The sequence below is a fragment of the Leuciscus leuciscus genome, assembly GCF_965113295.1.
Source record: "Leuciscus leuciscus genome assembly, chromosome: 1".
Taxonomy (NCBI): domain Eukaryota; kingdom Metazoa; phylum Chordata; class Actinopteri; order Cypriniformes; family Leuciscidae; genus Leuciscus; species Leuciscus leuciscus.
In genome coordinates, this window is record NC_138725.1 from 52742662 (window position 1) to 52758845 (window position 16184).

General features: G+C 37.6%; 1 protein-coding gene and 1 long non-coding RNA gene across 2 annotated transcripts; both read left to right on the forward strand.

The window, feature by feature from the left end:
- Positions 1–998: 998 nt before the first annotated feature.
- Positions 999–15660, forward strand: LOC309504150 (LIM domain-containing protein 2-like). The gene is made up of 4 exons (XM_082177197.1): positions 999–1241; positions 10178–10222; positions 10594–10730; positions 12595–15660. Exons 1-4 carry the CDS (start codon positions 1239–1241, stop codon positions 12752–12754), a joined length of 345 nt encoding a protein of 114 aa, XP_082033323.1. The 5' UTR covers positions 999–1238; the 3' UTR covers positions 12755–15660.
- LOC309504158 lies at positions 7112–8544 on the forward strand. Its single transcript, XR_014207966.1, has 2 exons — positions 7112–7697; positions 7728–8544. It is a non-coding gene; the product is annotated as an uncharacterized lncRNA (long non-coding RNA).
- Positions 15661–16184: the final 524 nt, after the last annotated feature.

Sequence of the window (16184 nt, forward strand, 5' to 3'; positions counted from 1 at the left end):
TTAAGCTTGTTGGCACTTGTCTTTCTAAAATCATATTTTAATCATATTGCAACTACATTTCTTATTTGCATACTGAACTGGCCATAATTATGTTTATCAAGCTACAGCTTTACACTGTACAAAATATGCTAGTTTAAGTATGGATTCCATACCCAATGATAATGGCAAACAAATGTGGCTTTGAGGCATATCAACCTAAGCTTTCCTAAAACTTGAATTGCTACTGGTGTATATATATATATATATTTGTTTTCATAAAATGCAAATAGTGTTTCTTACATCCCAACTGAAATGCTGGTATATTCCCACAAGGTGGCGGACGCTTATTTCCGAATTAAATTTTTTTTTTTTTAAATGACTTGATAAAATAAATACAATTTTTTTTTAACTTTAATTTATTCTTTTTAGTATTATTTTTGTTATAGTTTAGCCACAACAAGACACTCACACTTGAATAGCGACACTTTTGAAGAGCTGCTGCTGTGAACATTAGCCTATAGTAAATAACTTAAATTTGGATCTGTTCTCAATATTATTGTATGACTTCAGAAGACTTGGAACGTTGCATGACCTACATTTGTGAGGCTTTGTTGGTGTCTTCTTGACATATTTAAAGATTGAGAGTCCCTGCCATGAACTGTTACCAACAAAAAAAAGTCATACAGGTTTGGAATGACAAAGCCAAAAGTTTCATTTTTAGCTGAACTAAACCCTTCAACGTTCATTACGTTGTAGAGTAGAGACCGTCAGTCAAAGCTTTACGATGGCTTCAACGAGTTAGCCCTGTTACATTCTTGCTTTCCTCATAGGGAAGAGAGTAAGGGAAATAAACAAATACGAGACATTCGGAATCCAGGTAACGTTAATATGGTTATTTCGTGCAAAATACCGAAATTCTGAGGTTGGAGGAGAGCGCGAGGACGCGGCACGAGCGGCGTCCAATGACGTGCGACATCCTGGTGAATAAAAAAAGGCGTGATGAGGAGGAGAAAAAACGTCCGTTAAAAAGAGCGAGGTGGGGGGAAAGCACGTCAAGCTCTGCTCTCTAGCTAGACGGCTCGGGCGATCAGAGCTTGTGCTGGTACATTTCATTTAGCTCAGCCGGAGAAGAAGAACAACATCATTTTAGACCAGCAGAGTAAAGCGATTGAGATTTCAACCGACTCTTGCACAGTGAGCGGACCAGACAGCAGATCTCTTGTCTCCATTCTCTTTAGCAGGCTGATAAGGAAACACAGATGGTGAGTTTCCCCGCTTTGATTCAGCAACAGCAGCCAGTGAGTGAACCCAGCGACCCCCTCGTCGTCTATTGTGGTGATGCAGTACGCTAGCTAGGGAGCTATCAAGAGCTAACTGTGGGGTACTGGGCTGAAACTTAATGGTGGTGCAGTGATCCATCAAATCAGATGGTTTAACGTGAACTTACTTATTGTAGAGATGCAACGTTATTTATGTGAGCGTTTAGACTGGAAACAGAAGATGAATACTAATCAGACCTGGTTGTGTAGTGGGGGTCTAGGTTTGAGCCTCTGAGGGTCCAAAGCTGTCATGTGTCTTCCTGGAGATGCGTGTATGAATTTAAACCGAAAACGCATAGCAAAGCCATGTTTTGACACCTGGTTTTTGTCGACCCATTTTAGTTCACGGAAAGGTGGACTTGTTCTTCCGTACTGAAGCATTCAAAAACGTACAGGGTTTGTTTGATTTTGTAAACATAAATTCATTGTACTTATCTCAGTGTCATTGTGCATTTGTGCCCTTATGCTTGAATACATACAATTACGTAGCCCAGCCTCTCCTTGTTTAATGCATCCTTTCTCCTGTCTGTCCACATTTATTAATTTGGCAGACACGTTTACACAAAGTGGTTTGCAACGCATTCATGCTTCACATTTTGTCTTGTCTCATTATGTGACATTTGAACGCTGTAAATTGAACGTTGGCATTCAATACCCCGCACGTTGACCATAAACTGTTTGTCTACTTTCATATCCCAACAAGCTTTCTTTTTATTATTGTATCATGGAAAAAAGCAACTAGGAGTAAGCACTTAATGTGGAAATTTATGTAAATGTTTTGACATGCACACCAGTGAATTTCAGCCTAATGTTGTCATGGCAACATTTGTTTAACTAATAAACGAGTGAGATAAAACACAAAATGCTTATTTGTGAGATAAAATGTTGATTATTCAACTTCCATTTAGCAAAACACGGCCCACTTCAATTCTGCATACTCCAAAGTAACAAACAGTGATACAAAGAGTGAAATGCCCCTGTTTTATACTATATCAGTACTGAATCAAATTTGATGGACAGAACTGTTGTATAATGATTTGTTTTTAGCGATTAAACTCAACCAATAAAACTTAAATGTAGGGTTGGGTATCTTGTTTTTTTTATCTTTTTAACGGTACCGGTGCCTAAAAAGTGCCTGAACCGATACTTAAAAAAAAAAGTATCACTGGTTTGAGCGCCTCAAAACGATGGTGAATGACATTAAATAACGGCTTTTTATTGAAAATAAATAAATAATAAATTCTTAAAATGGAATATATTAAAATTGTAGATTAAATATATAAATATAAGTTAGTCTAAATACAAAACACAACAAATGTACACATATTCCCAATAAAACCTAAGCCACCTAACCCAAATACAATAATTTAACACTAAATAACACTACAGTAGGCCTACTAATAACAGCAAGTAGTATTCGGTATGCTACAAACCAGCTTTAAATTTCAGCAACTCTTTTCACATTTTTTGCCTTCTTTGGCCAAATACGACACCTCTCCTAACTTACTGCATGTCCTGCACAAGGTGAGCGTTATTTGAGAACGAATCACCTTAAATGCCGTGACGCAAAACACCTCGTGGAAGAAGAACGTTTACAACTGTGACAATGAGCGCTCATCAGGATCAACTGAAGGCTGGATTTTCAAAAGTAGGCTGTTCACGGCTCTATTCTTGCAGTAAACTTGCACAACGTTCTTGAATGAATCCTTTATTAGATGTATGCCGGTCTGTTATTGTATGGACATTTTACACCAAATGACGCGGAACAAAACGAACAGTGATAAGTTTGGTTGCTTTACATGTCAGTCAGTCCTTGGCTGATATTTTAATACACGTAAGTGAATGTGTTTTGTCATTTAAGAAACCTTTATAATGATAATGATTCATGTTAGTTGATCTATAATGCACAATGGGTGCCATGTTAGTATGCACTGCAGTTCAGAGAATTGTATCTGTCAGATGTAGGCTAGGCCTACACACACGTCAATTCATCCACTTGTGGCTGGTGAAGTGTGAGAAGAACAGAGTAAATTTTATAGTTACCTACACATTGTGTATCTAAACACGTCATCAATTTATAATTGAAAGGATGGTTATTGCCGCTTCCAGACATCAGTGTGTATTTTACAAACTATAAATGTTGTTTTGCTTGTACTTATGTGTATTTAAGTGTCTGAAACCTAAAATAAACCTCATGTGGTTGAAAACACTGAATAGTTGTGATATAGCCTAATATGACAGCACAAATATTTCAACAGACAGCGAGGCATTTAAGTGGCACCAAAATGAAGCACCGAAATCTGCGTTTTGATTAGGTCCGGTTACATACCGGTAGGTACCGGTTCCATATCGGTGCCCGGTTTCGGTACCCAACCCTACTTAAATGTGTGTATCTTTAGTCTTTTTAAAGCTTCCTTTCCTCTTTTGCACTGTTCTGTGCGGTCATTAGTGATAGTGGCACTTTGTTTTGGTGATTGGGGATCATCTGGCAGTGGATTGTCTGATCAAACATATGTACATTCTCAGTTAAATTGGCTCCACTGGGTATTCAGCAACATAAGGAAAATGGTTTTAGCTAATGATGTGCTTGAGAGATTGCGAATGCTCAAGCAAATGGTACCAATACACACACATGTAACCGCTTTCAGAGTCCAATTTATTCCAGAAGCATGTGTTGCTTTTTAACGATGTCTTCTTTCATTAGAGGTGTCAATCTCTGCTGTGTGCAGAAGTTAAGAGCAGATGGCAGAACCACTCAGGGTTTTCAGATGAAACTAAGCCCCGAAGATTGTGTACACACAGATTATTCATGTGGAGATGAGATGACAGCCTGCGGCATCAACTGTCCAGTTATCAGAAACGAACGTGCTGGAGACATGTCATTCCAGGTGTTTCAACAGAAGTTAAAAGGTTTTTGTGTGAGACGTCCCAAGAAAACATTGATATCTGAATTTCTTTCTAGGAATATCAGATAAAAATGGAATCATTAGCATCTAGGTATGTTTGTTCATTCAAGTCTACTCTCAAATGCAGTGTTTCTCTTGTACAGAAAACACTGTGCATCAGCGATGTACCTGCTTGAGCTGAACGTCTCACACTGAGGTGCTAGTCCATGGACTACTCTTAGTCTCTTGACTATTCTTAGAGCGCGATACTAATGAAATTATGCCAACAAGGACTTTGGGACAGCCTCTGCAGAGTGATAATGGAAACCCTTTTTCTTCTTTGCAAAAAATGTGACCTTATATGGAGAAAGAGAAGAAATTAGGCTTGCTCCATAGGCTTAAATAGAACTTTCCACTGAGTGACTAGCTGTAGCGCCGCAATTGATGCAGTTGTTATCTGTAGTGTCCCAGCGGTATATGTTTTTGACTTTAGCTTTTTTGTAAGCTCAATATTAGCATGTATTTGTGGTATAATGCACTTTTCATCACATTAATGCAGGTGTTTATGAGAATCAAGTGACACTGTGTGTTTGGTCTGTTGACCCCTTGCATGCAAAGATAATAGGTTTGCCATCTCTACATGTTTGTCAAATTCCATGGAAAGGAGCAATGTCTCTTGGCAATTCTGTCGGTATGTTTTATTACTTCTGAATTGCAAAATGCACTCCCTTTCTTGTGATAAGATCATGGTATGGTAGATGCTGACTGCTGTGTTTTGTGAAGTACCACAAAGTGCCTAGATCAAGTTTCGTGCTCCGTCTGAACATGTTTGAAAAGCTTCAAAAAAGGGATGTGTCTTGGCAGTACTGTTTAAGATCCACTGGTTTTCTTCTCATTTTGATGTATAAACACAAAGCGTTTTGCGACGCGTTGCAAACATACCTGAGCCTACGGAAAATGGCATGGTTCTTCGGAAAACATCATTATTTTTGCAGTTGTGTTCACGGCGCCACTTCGGTTTTAACAGGTGAAATCTTACACCATGCACTTTCTCTTGGTCAAAGGTGTACTCTGGAGTCAAATGAAACCGTAGACTGTTCCTCTTCTACCCTTCCCACATGCATTCTCTTTAAAACGTTCAGTACAGGCATTTTTAGTTTTTTTCTGCCTCAACACATTTAAAGTTTCACATCCGTGTGCAGACTCCAGTCACCGTGTCAGCTTCTTGTCAGTGGCTCAACACATTGGTGAAGACTTTCACATTCTTCTTTAGAAGTGTTTGAGCCAAAGCATTTTCTCATGTACAACTACTTTCACATAATCTCTCCCTCTTCCATTCTGACCCAGAGTTTCTGCTCTCAGAAAGAATTCAGTCAGCTCTGGTTTATAAAAATTAGCACTATAGTGGTTAGAGAAGCAGTTAAAGCAGTTAAGCAGTTAACCAGGAAATAGTTCTAACGATGGTAGAAAACAAAACTTGAGGTAGAAATTTGAATAAGCCAAACTCAAGGCTTAATTTAAAACATAAACCAGTCATGCATCTAGATAGAAGAGTAATTGGCGACCAAAGTATTTATGTCCTTTCTGTTCTGTATCTCATTTGAGTTGTCTCTGTAGGCTGAAAGTTAGCAATGCATCGCAGTGGAGAAATGCACAAAATGACTGAAACTTTCAGAAAATGACTTGCTGATTGGAACCAGTGGAAAAAGACTAACCCTAATGTGTCATTTGGTAAATTAATGTATCTGTTTTGGTGCCCAAAGGCTCATTTTGTTTTTCTAGTTACATGGATATCAAACATAACTTGACTTTTGCAAAAATGGGCCCTCTAGCATCTTTCAGTACTTTGAATCTCATTCATGGAGCCCAGCCAAACTCCCTCAGGGCTGCTGCATGAAACTCATATCTGTGTTGCCAGGAATTTTGACAATAGAGTTTTGTCTTCTAAATCTGACTCATTGCTCTTGTTCTTTAAGAATTATTAGCGTGGCAGAATGTGGCAAATGGGACGTAACATTAGCCAAACCATTCACTCCATGTCTATGTGGCCTTTTCAGGCTCAGATGAGCACAAGTGGGCGCCCAAAACAGATTGCCATTTACACCTCTTATTAACTGTAGTCTAACATGCATGTCACTGCATGTTGATCAGGCATACCAAAGATATTCTGTTGGAATTTGCAGGTGCACTACAAATGTAATGTGTTCTGCATTCCAGGTTGCATCTGAAAGTTTGAATGATCACATGATGCATTAGACACGAGGTGAACAGGGCTTGGCTGATGGTGACCACAGGATGGTTGTTGGCTCCTCAGTCCACTGAACTCCTGCTTATTCCCCTGGCTGTCTGGACCCATGGGGAGCAGCTGATGGGATTTTGTCCAGCTAATGAGATTAAAAGAGTGTCTGCAGTCTAGTACCAGAGAGGAAGAGTAATGGAGAGTGAATGTTGAGAGTACACAGTGTGTGGCTGTGGGAGAGAGTAAAATACTGACCTTTGGCAATGGCAGGGCATCACAAATCATATTGATGTGTCAGTGTCTGAGGGGGAGCAATGGATTCAAATATGTACACACACTGCCCTGGGTCATAGTATGGCCTGCAGCCCATCTTGTTGGCTGGCTGTAGTTTTAAATTTGGTTTGGTATTTAGCTTGTTCTGTCTTGTGCACAGCACGCTCTCTGCCCCACTTTGTTTTGCTCAGAACATTAAGATCTGAAACTAACAAGGGTTTTCTGTCATTGTCTCTGATCAGAAAAGTTTTGCTGTCATCCTTCAGAATTTATTAATTAATTAAACTATGTTGGCCGTTTTAATTGCCAATTATCTTTAATATTAAACAATTAAAAGTGACATTTAAAATTATTTGTTTATTTTTAAATGTTGTAATGGTCAAATATCTTTAATATATATAAATTATATTTATACTTTATATATATATATAGTCTACTTTTTGACATGTAACTTTTCTTTGAAAATTAGAACCTTATCATTTTCACTTTCGTCTGTGGTAAAACCACTAATGCACTTTACTATGCACTACTCTTATTTTAGATGCGGTTTTAAAATTAGTGGAGGGCTTGAAAACGTTTTTTAGAGTCTGAGCAGGGCCTGAAATGTGACCTTGTTAGATTTCACACTATAATCATCCCATACCTGATTGCATTTCTTTTCTTGTAAGTGACATTTACGCACAAGGTAGTGTTTTTGAAACAAGGCTGAACTTTTTTTTCCTTTTTGTGTCATTGTGAAACCCAGAGGAGCTTGTAATGTGAACTGTAGTGATCTTCAGGGTCTAAGATCATACAGCACTAAGGCTAGACTTGGTGTGCAGGTCAGCTGATGGCTGATTTTTGAGGGTCTCTAAGGAGGGTGGATTGGACCACATTATCGTAAAGTGCTTCTGAGCAGAGCACAGCACAGGAAGAAGATGTGTTATCACTCCTTCCTGCCACAGTGCAGACGGTTGGGCAGCAGTGCTGTCTGCGTGTACGTGTGTGTGTGTGTGTGTGTGTGTGTGTGTGTGTGTGTGTGTGTGTGGTGAGAAAGCGTGTTTTCTCCATCCTATGTACAAATAAGGCAAAAAGGGACAGATGGCTCCGGCTGAGATAGTGCCCTGCTCCACTGGTTTGTGTGCTTCTCTTGTGTGCAAGTATTAACACACTCACACATCTCTAATCCTGTTTTTTGCCACCATTTAAACTGTGACTGATCGAAGCATCTTTGTTTTGGGTTCAATAGTTTGTGGCATTTAGTTTTGCATTTCTGCTAACCCGCAGAGAGAAAAGCCCTAAAACTTTTTTAGGTTCCCTTGTGTACTTGTTTAGTTTCCTTCACACACTCATTGCTACTGCTCTATTTATTATCCATCTGGACTTCTTTTAAATGTAAATGATGTTTTTGACATTTGTGTGCATTTAGCATGAATATTTAAATAACTGTGGCAATGGCTCTGAAACAAACATGTTACACAAACACTCTGAAACAGGAAGTGGGTTGAGGGATGTCTTGCGCTTAGGGTGTGTTGTGACTTTTCAGATAAAGTGTAATCATGTTGGCTTCTCGTTTTACATTTGCAGATACATAGTAATTGTTATTTCTTCATTGACCAGGGGATGACCACATTATACAGAGTACACAATACACTTTACAAGTCAGTGCTGGGGTACATTGCACTTTCTTTTGCGACACATGCTTTGAAAGGTCTCAACACAAATGCAGATCCCAATATTACAGTTTCAAAGTTGAAAAATAATTGTATGATTTTTTTTTTTCATTGTATTATTCTTTTTCCATGTGTGTGAAATATTTTAAGGAAATAACTTTTTACATTAAAAAAATTAAAAGAAATAAGTAAAAAAATGTACATCCTAAAAATGCTATCTCTCATAAAACATTTGGCCTATGCACTTCTTTTGGCAGCTTAATGGGAGTAATATATTGACAAACTTCACCTATTCGATTATATATTGATTAATTTGGATGTATATCAGGTACAGTATGACAAAGTTTGTTAAAGGGGAAAAAAATTATTGCTTTAAACCTATACAGGGAGTCAGTTGGTACTACATTACTACTATAGTCAATAGAATAGAATATAACTTTATAATTCACTGAATGGCTTTTCAGAAGTAAATGTATATATTACGTGACGTTGTTTTCTGGGGTGGGACAAAATCGGTCTTATTTTTAAAGTAAAAGCTGGCATGGTCATTTTTAGCTTGTCACATCCAGTTGTTTTAGCTGTTCAAAAACACCTTTATTGTGCTCGATTGCACACTTGTATTTGAATCACAAACGCACTGGTTTTAGCCCAAAATAGTTTTACCATTTACTGCACTTTGTAATTCTTCTAGTTATTTACCTATAGTGGTTAGTGTACCAGAAGTCTCACACATTCACAGGAAATGCCTTACTTCTGCATTGAAATTGATGTGGATAATGATTTGGAAATGAGGAAATGATTAATGAAAAGATTAAATGATTGAAGCGCATTTGTTGGCGTATGATACTGTTGACTTTCTTGTCTGGTTCTGTTTTTAATGAAATATTATCATGTCGAGGAGTGGTTGTAATCTCATTTCAGGGCTTTTGTGTGTGAGCGAAATGCCTCTCGATTATGGCTATAATTTGTGAAAAGTGGTGTTATTGAATGTCTGATGTGATATAATGGTCATCACTGATACTTGCACTGCTTTTCTGAGCTGAGCAAATGAACTCTCTGTGAGCTATACCAGCAGATCTGTGTGCGACTCAAGCTCTAGGTTTATTCGAAAGAGACAAGTATAGATGCCGTAGTGGAGGTGGAGAACTGTTCTTGGCTTTCTGACAGACCTGAGCTGTTACATAAAAACCTGTCAGTTCAGCATTTTATCAAGCAGAAGATTCTTAGAACGCATTGGTTTAAGTTTTTACAGACTCTCTGTTGGTGTTTTGTTACCGCTTCAATGTCGTGCGAAGCCTGACCCTATCATTAGCATTTTTTTTCCTGAAATCTATCATAAACGCTTGGTTCTTAAATTCCCGTTCTCCTGTGTGCATGATTTGGTGGCCTGTACAGATTGGCAGCTGTTTTGATCTTAAGCGCTACAGAATATGTGGTGCAGAGTTGACCGTGGGACATGGGCTTGTGTTATGTAATGTCATATTATAGCTTTAGACTGGCTGAAACTGAAAGCATGTGTGTGTGCACAGGGTCTTTATTTCACGGGGCGATTGAGTTAGAAACGCTCACCAGGCTTAGTCTTCGTTGATCCCTCTTCGTGCATATTTGTGTGTGTGTGAGTACACCAACAAAAGGTTCTTGTAAAAGCATGCGACCAGATGGAGGGATATAAGAGGGACTGGACATTTTTGGAGTTACGTCAGGTTAGAAGGACAGTAGTGATGGTGGATGGATGATCTGTGGTACTATTCACACTGCAATAGTGTTGCCATGGGTAACCTGTCTTAGGAACACATGCTTATTTTTCTTTCTTTTTTTCTTTTTTTCCAGGACAACAGGAACACGTCTGATGACAAGCCCGTTCAGCGTTCTAAGGTACAACACTTTGTTCACATCCTTGTCTGTTCTCCATCTGTTCTAGACTTTATATTGTACAGTGAATATCTCACTCACTCACTCACTCACTCACTCACTCACTCACTCACTCACTCACTCACTCACTCACTCACTCACTCACTCACTCACTCACTCACTCACTCACTCACTCACTCACTCACTCACTCACTCACTCACTCACTCACTCACTCACTCACTCACTCACTCACTCACTCACTCACTCACTCACTTACTCATCTCTATTCTGAAGTCATGTGATGAAATTTTGATCTGTTCCTTGCTAATTCATTGAGTGAACTATTGTTTTTAAATGACTGAAAACAAATGGCAGTGCCTTTGTTTCCTACTAGTCTTTCAGTTTCAAGACCCAGAAGGAGACCTGTGCATCATGTGAGAAGACAGTGTATCCGATGGAGAGATTGGTGGCCAACAACCTCATCTTCCACGCCACGTGCTTCTGCTGCAAGCACTGCAACACCAAACTCAGGTTAGACACTTCCTCACCAGCACAGACTAAGAAAAACAGCAAACAGGAGCAGTTCAACATGTGTTGTAAAGTAAACTGAAAGAAGTGTTCGCTCTTGTGCTCACCAAGGCTGCATTTATTTAATACAAAATGAAGTGATACAGTATTTTTGTGAATTATTATTATTATTATTAGGGCTGTCCCCGACTATGGATTTTCATAGTCGAATCAGAATCGTCATGTCTTGCCTATAGTCCACTAATAGTCGAATCATGTGTATGTGTATGGGAGTGGGGCTGGGGGCGGGGCTTTAACGTTTCAAAGCCGCGATGTACAGAAAATCACACAAAGATATAGAAGAAAATGTATAAAAACATTTTTGATCAATAAAACTAAGAAATAACATAAATAACTCCAGAAAGGCCACACTGCAGATTTGCATTTCACATGCAAATCAAATTAAATCGGCTAAATTACCTGTGCGAGCAGGCCATCCTACAGCACAACATCGATGCACCGAAAAAATAAACAATTAATTTACTAAATTAAATTAGAACAGAATATACCTTTCAAATAAATAAAATACAAAATGAAATAAATCAGAATCAAGTCACAAGATGAGGAGCAAATGTGTGCAAAATGCCTAAAGTGCAGGGGAACATATATTCAAAACACAAGCCGCAAATAGTTAGATTAGATAACCCTGACAGATTAATAAATAAAATTAAAATAAAGAAATTATTAAAATAACGATAGTAGCCAGAATTTTCAACTTTGTCTTTTTAACTGCAGAAACAACAATAAATGCTAAACTGGAGAGGCAGTCTTTTTAGCTAAAAATGTTCACAGCATCTAAAAATAAAATTAGAACCGGCTGAAAAGTTTTGAAATCACTTGTGCCTGATCGAGAGAACAAATCCTGAAAGTCTTTCACTCTGTGTCTGTGTCCGTAGGAGTCTTTTCAAATTGTGCGCGCGGATAAAATACATTCTAACGTGAAACCCAGTCTATGCGTGAAACATGTTAACGTTGGCCGGCAGAAGTGCGATCATGGTTTTCCTGATGCTAAATCCAGCCTTGGAGAATATCTTTTCTAATCGTGTACATCCACACTTTAGATTTTCTTATCCCAGACATTGTTAAAGATTTAAATCCTTGCCGCGAAGACGCTCCTCTGTCGGTCACGGATTGAAAGTGAAACTTAAATCTGTCACGGGGTGTTTGGATTTATTCACGCACGTTAAAAAATATTTATTAAAAGCTTCTTTCTTTGCACATTTTTATATAGGCCTACAGCATTATCATAATAGGCTGAATATTAACGTATTTACATAAAAGCTAGTTCTATGTGAAATCAGACATTGAGCGCCCTCATATAGCCAAAGTGGCATGATCCTCGTTTCATAACACCTCTGCGGAGATTCGACCGTGAGATCGGTAGTCGAATCAGGCTCCTCATATCGAAGCATCGAATCTTCGACTATTCGGGGTCACCCCTAATTATTATTATTATTATTATTATTGCAATTGATTAATAATGGCTGTTTTCTATTTGAATATATTTTAACCATATATCATATGTCACATGATCCTTCAAAAATCATTCTAATATGAAGATTTGCTGCTTAAGAAACATTTCTTTATTACAATTATTTTGAAAGACGTTTTTGCTGCTTAATATTTTTGTGGAAACTGATACATTTTTAGGATTCTTTGATGAATAGAAACTTCAAAAGAACAGCATTTATTTGAAATGGCCATCTTTTGTAATAATGCTAACATCCTTGCTAAATAAGTGTTAATTTCTTAAATTTTTACCGACCCCATTTTTGTATGTATGCTTGCATGTATATGCATGTAATCTCTTGGTTTCTCTGCCCTGTAGTCTGGGAACCTATGCAGCACTGGAGGGGGAGTTTTACTGCAAGCCACACTTCCAGCAGCTCTTCAAGAGTAAAGGGAACTACGACGAGGGCTTCGGACGCAAGCAGCATAAGGAGCTCTGGGCCTCCAAGGATGCAGAGAGCATCACCAAGTCGGCATAATCCTCAGTGATTTCCAAAACTCACCTCTCCTTCCACTGGCCAATGATGATGACCCTTTATTTACTCTGCCCACATCTTTGACACACAATAAATACACACATGCATACACACTTAGACACTCTTGAGCCAGGCTCTTCATGACTTACCCCCTCGTTCAATTTTAATTTAGTTTTAATTTTAATTTAGCTTTAGCAAATGTCATTTTGTGCCCATTTCTTTTTGTGTAGTGTTGTGGAGTTAAGTTAGTTAGTTGATTTGTGACCAAAATGTTTGTATCCCTATAGGTGGGATGAATCACTTGTTAGCATCATTACAATCCTGTGTGGCAGTACTAGTATTGTTGGTTTTCTGTAGTAAGAATTGTTTCAAGATGGTTTCGATTATACACTCAGGTAATGATTCTGGGGTGTTGCATCAAAATTATTCAGCAATCTTTTATGTTCATAGTCGACTTAAGTGCTTTTATTTTATTTTATGATTGATATTTGTCCCTCTAGTTACAGCAATCTGTACTGTTTTCAGACTATATGGCCTAACAATGTTCCTTACAATGGGAAAACTGTCTTGTTTTTGTTTTTTTTTGCTTTGTTGGCACAGTATATTTTGTGTGAATCTACAGGGTACACTGTACTGTAAAGAACTCACTTGAGTTTACATCCCCCTCATTCCTTTTCTTTTTCCTACCTTTTCTAAATGTTTCCTTCTTTTGACATTAAGAATTAGTAGTACTTTACAGATCCTGTAAGACGGGCCTCTGCGAACTCATCAAATAATATCATTATTTTTATTCTTAAGCATGGATATCCTTATCAAATGTAATTATAAACATTATAAAAATATTTGAGATTATATTCCCTTTGCTTAAGATTGACCATTTTCAGTTAATTTTATAAATTGAGATCTAGACTCTGCACAGTCTTATGTCGCCTCTCTTGTTTGGCGGCCTCTAGTGTTTTGGATGCTTTTCCTTAAATGTTAGTTGTTCTTTTAGAAACTCAATGCTGTCTAGTGGTATCTATACTCATCATATCAACCATAGATAAGCCGCTTATATCATATTTTAGTGTTTTTCTGCAGACTGCACATTTTTAATAAACTTTTTTTTTTTTTTTTTTTGCTCAGTGATTTCTTGCAGAGGCATTTGTACATAAGTACCACTAAGCAGAGTGAATGTACTGTGATGCACTGTACTGTACTTATGCCTTGCTGCATGGGACCAAGCTTGTATGACAAATTAAGATATTCACAGGGAACTAGGTCTCAGAGGAAATGACATTTATGATGCTTCGCACCATTGCCTTTCCCCCCTTCCACCACTTCCTGTCATCACATAGTTGTAAACTTTTTCCTGTAGGCTTCTCTGTGACATGGTTTGGTGGGACTTTGAGTACACGTGTAAACGTGTGGCTCCTAAGTATTGCTCAGGAATATAGATGGGTCACAATGATCCAACAGCGTCACCCCTTGTTAAAAGCTGTTGTTCTATTAAACGCTGTTCACTAAATAAATCATTTTTACACTCAAAATTGTTACACAGTTGGGGTTTGAGCAGGAATGGGAGTGATATACATCTAAATGAAGACTTCCATCCCAGGTTTTATATGCACATGTCATCGTGAAACTGCAAGTTTGCGTCTTGTGTATTGTCACTGTGGCCATAAGCTGTGACCTCTCCTGTGGTTCATGTATTTGTGTACAAATATCATTGATGCCATCATGTAGTTTATTTTAATGAACGAAATGCCTCTGTGTTTTAATACTTTTGCTTTTTGGTTTTATAGTGTAACAAACAGTAAAGCTATTCGGATGTCTGTATATGTCAAATGCCAAAAGGAAGTGCTCTAGATAGATTTGCCCTTAGTTTTAGTCCATGATAGTGGCTTGTTGTGTTTGCAAGTGTCTTGTCTGCCTTCCAGTGCAATGGCCTTTTGTCTGTACGTTTGACATGCTCCGTTTAGACTTGCTAAGCCATTGAAAATCATCCAAACAACTTGAATGCCACAAAAGTCCCTGTGTATTTATATATTTTAAGGTTACTGTGAAATCGAAATGCATTGCGAGGTTTAGAGGAATTATTGAAAGCTCTGGGCATGAACGGAAATAATATTTTAATATTAAGCCTTATCATTTCAGTTTGTTTCAAATCCTTCATATTAAGAACACATTTTCTTTTCAGCTTCCTTTTTGACTTTATTTCCCCAAAATCTTCAGCTTTTTAAAAATGTCATAATCAACTTTCTTAATCTTAACAAAATGTTACACACCAAATGTAAATGATTTGGACTTCTTTACTGTCATTTTCTTTTCTGTCCAAATGTGATTTTATTTTTGGAACAAACTTCCACAGGCACAAGTCACTGTGTTTACCACAATTGTTAGTTATGATTGCACACAGTGCGCCATGGTACAAATGACACAATATCCTTCAAACACTCACTGTCTTTTATAAACTACAGAACAAACAGGAAAAGGTACACTCTTATTTGTTTTGTTTTTCTGATGGATTTGTAGTTATTGAAATGTGTGAGTGTGTCTTTGTAAGTGTATTGATAGTTAAGGTTGCAGAAGATTATTTTTTAAATGCATGCATTGAGTGAGAGGAGATAAATGTACGCAAAGTGTATTACTCTATATCTAAAACTTGATCAGTGGAACAAGGTGGCCTTAAAGCAGAAGGAGGTCTTGGCTCTTTACTTGTTTCTTTTGTCCCCATCAGGTTTATTTTCATCTTGGTACTTTTATCAGCCCTGCAGTTCAACTGCTACAACAATTTTTAATAAAATGTGAATCTTCTTTCTTTCATTTCCCACAGACTTGTCTTGTCCTTTTCTCCTCCTTTTTATTTCTCATTTTTGTACACGCTTTTGTACACACAAATAAATAAAAGATATGCTGGTGTTGATCAACCCTTAGTTTGGATGTTTTATTATAGTAAAGCTCACATTAAAGTGCGTGACCTGAGTCTCATTTTTATTTATAAAAGAATGAAAAAAATGTCTAAGCATCTTTATAAATAAAAGCATGATTGTGTTTAATACTTTTAAAACGATATATTAAAAAGTTAGTTTTTATATAAATATAAACAACTTTTTAAATATAAAGACAGTAAAACAAATAACAGCATGTATAACATACAGCAGAGGGAAATAAAGATGAGATTACTGTACCTTTTATTCACACAATTATCAGCGTTTTCATTTGAAATGTCTATTTAAAAGTATCTTTAATATTGTAAGTAAATCCTGGTCCCAGATACAAATCCAAAAACAAATCACGGTAAGGCATTTTTGCTGAAAATGATTATCTGGATGACAATAGTGTGAACGGTTATGTTGTGTATTTGTTTAATGCAGTGGTTCTCAACTCCAGTCCTCGGGACCCGCTGCCCGGCACATTTTGTAGTCTCCCTTATTCAACACACCTGAACCAG

What these genes read in the sequence shown, in the direction of transcription:
- LOC309504150 (XM_082177197.1), top strand. An exon ending in AGCCCGTTCAGCGTTCTAAG is followed by an intron (nt 10,223 to 10,593) that starts GTACAACACTTT and finishes GTTTCCTACTAG; the next exon opens with TCTTTCAGTTTCAAGACCCA. An exon ending in CACTGCAACACCAAACTCAG is followed by an intron (nt 10,731 to 12,594) that starts GTTAGACACTTC and finishes TCTGCCCTGTAG; the next exon opens with TCTGGGAACCTATGCAGCAC.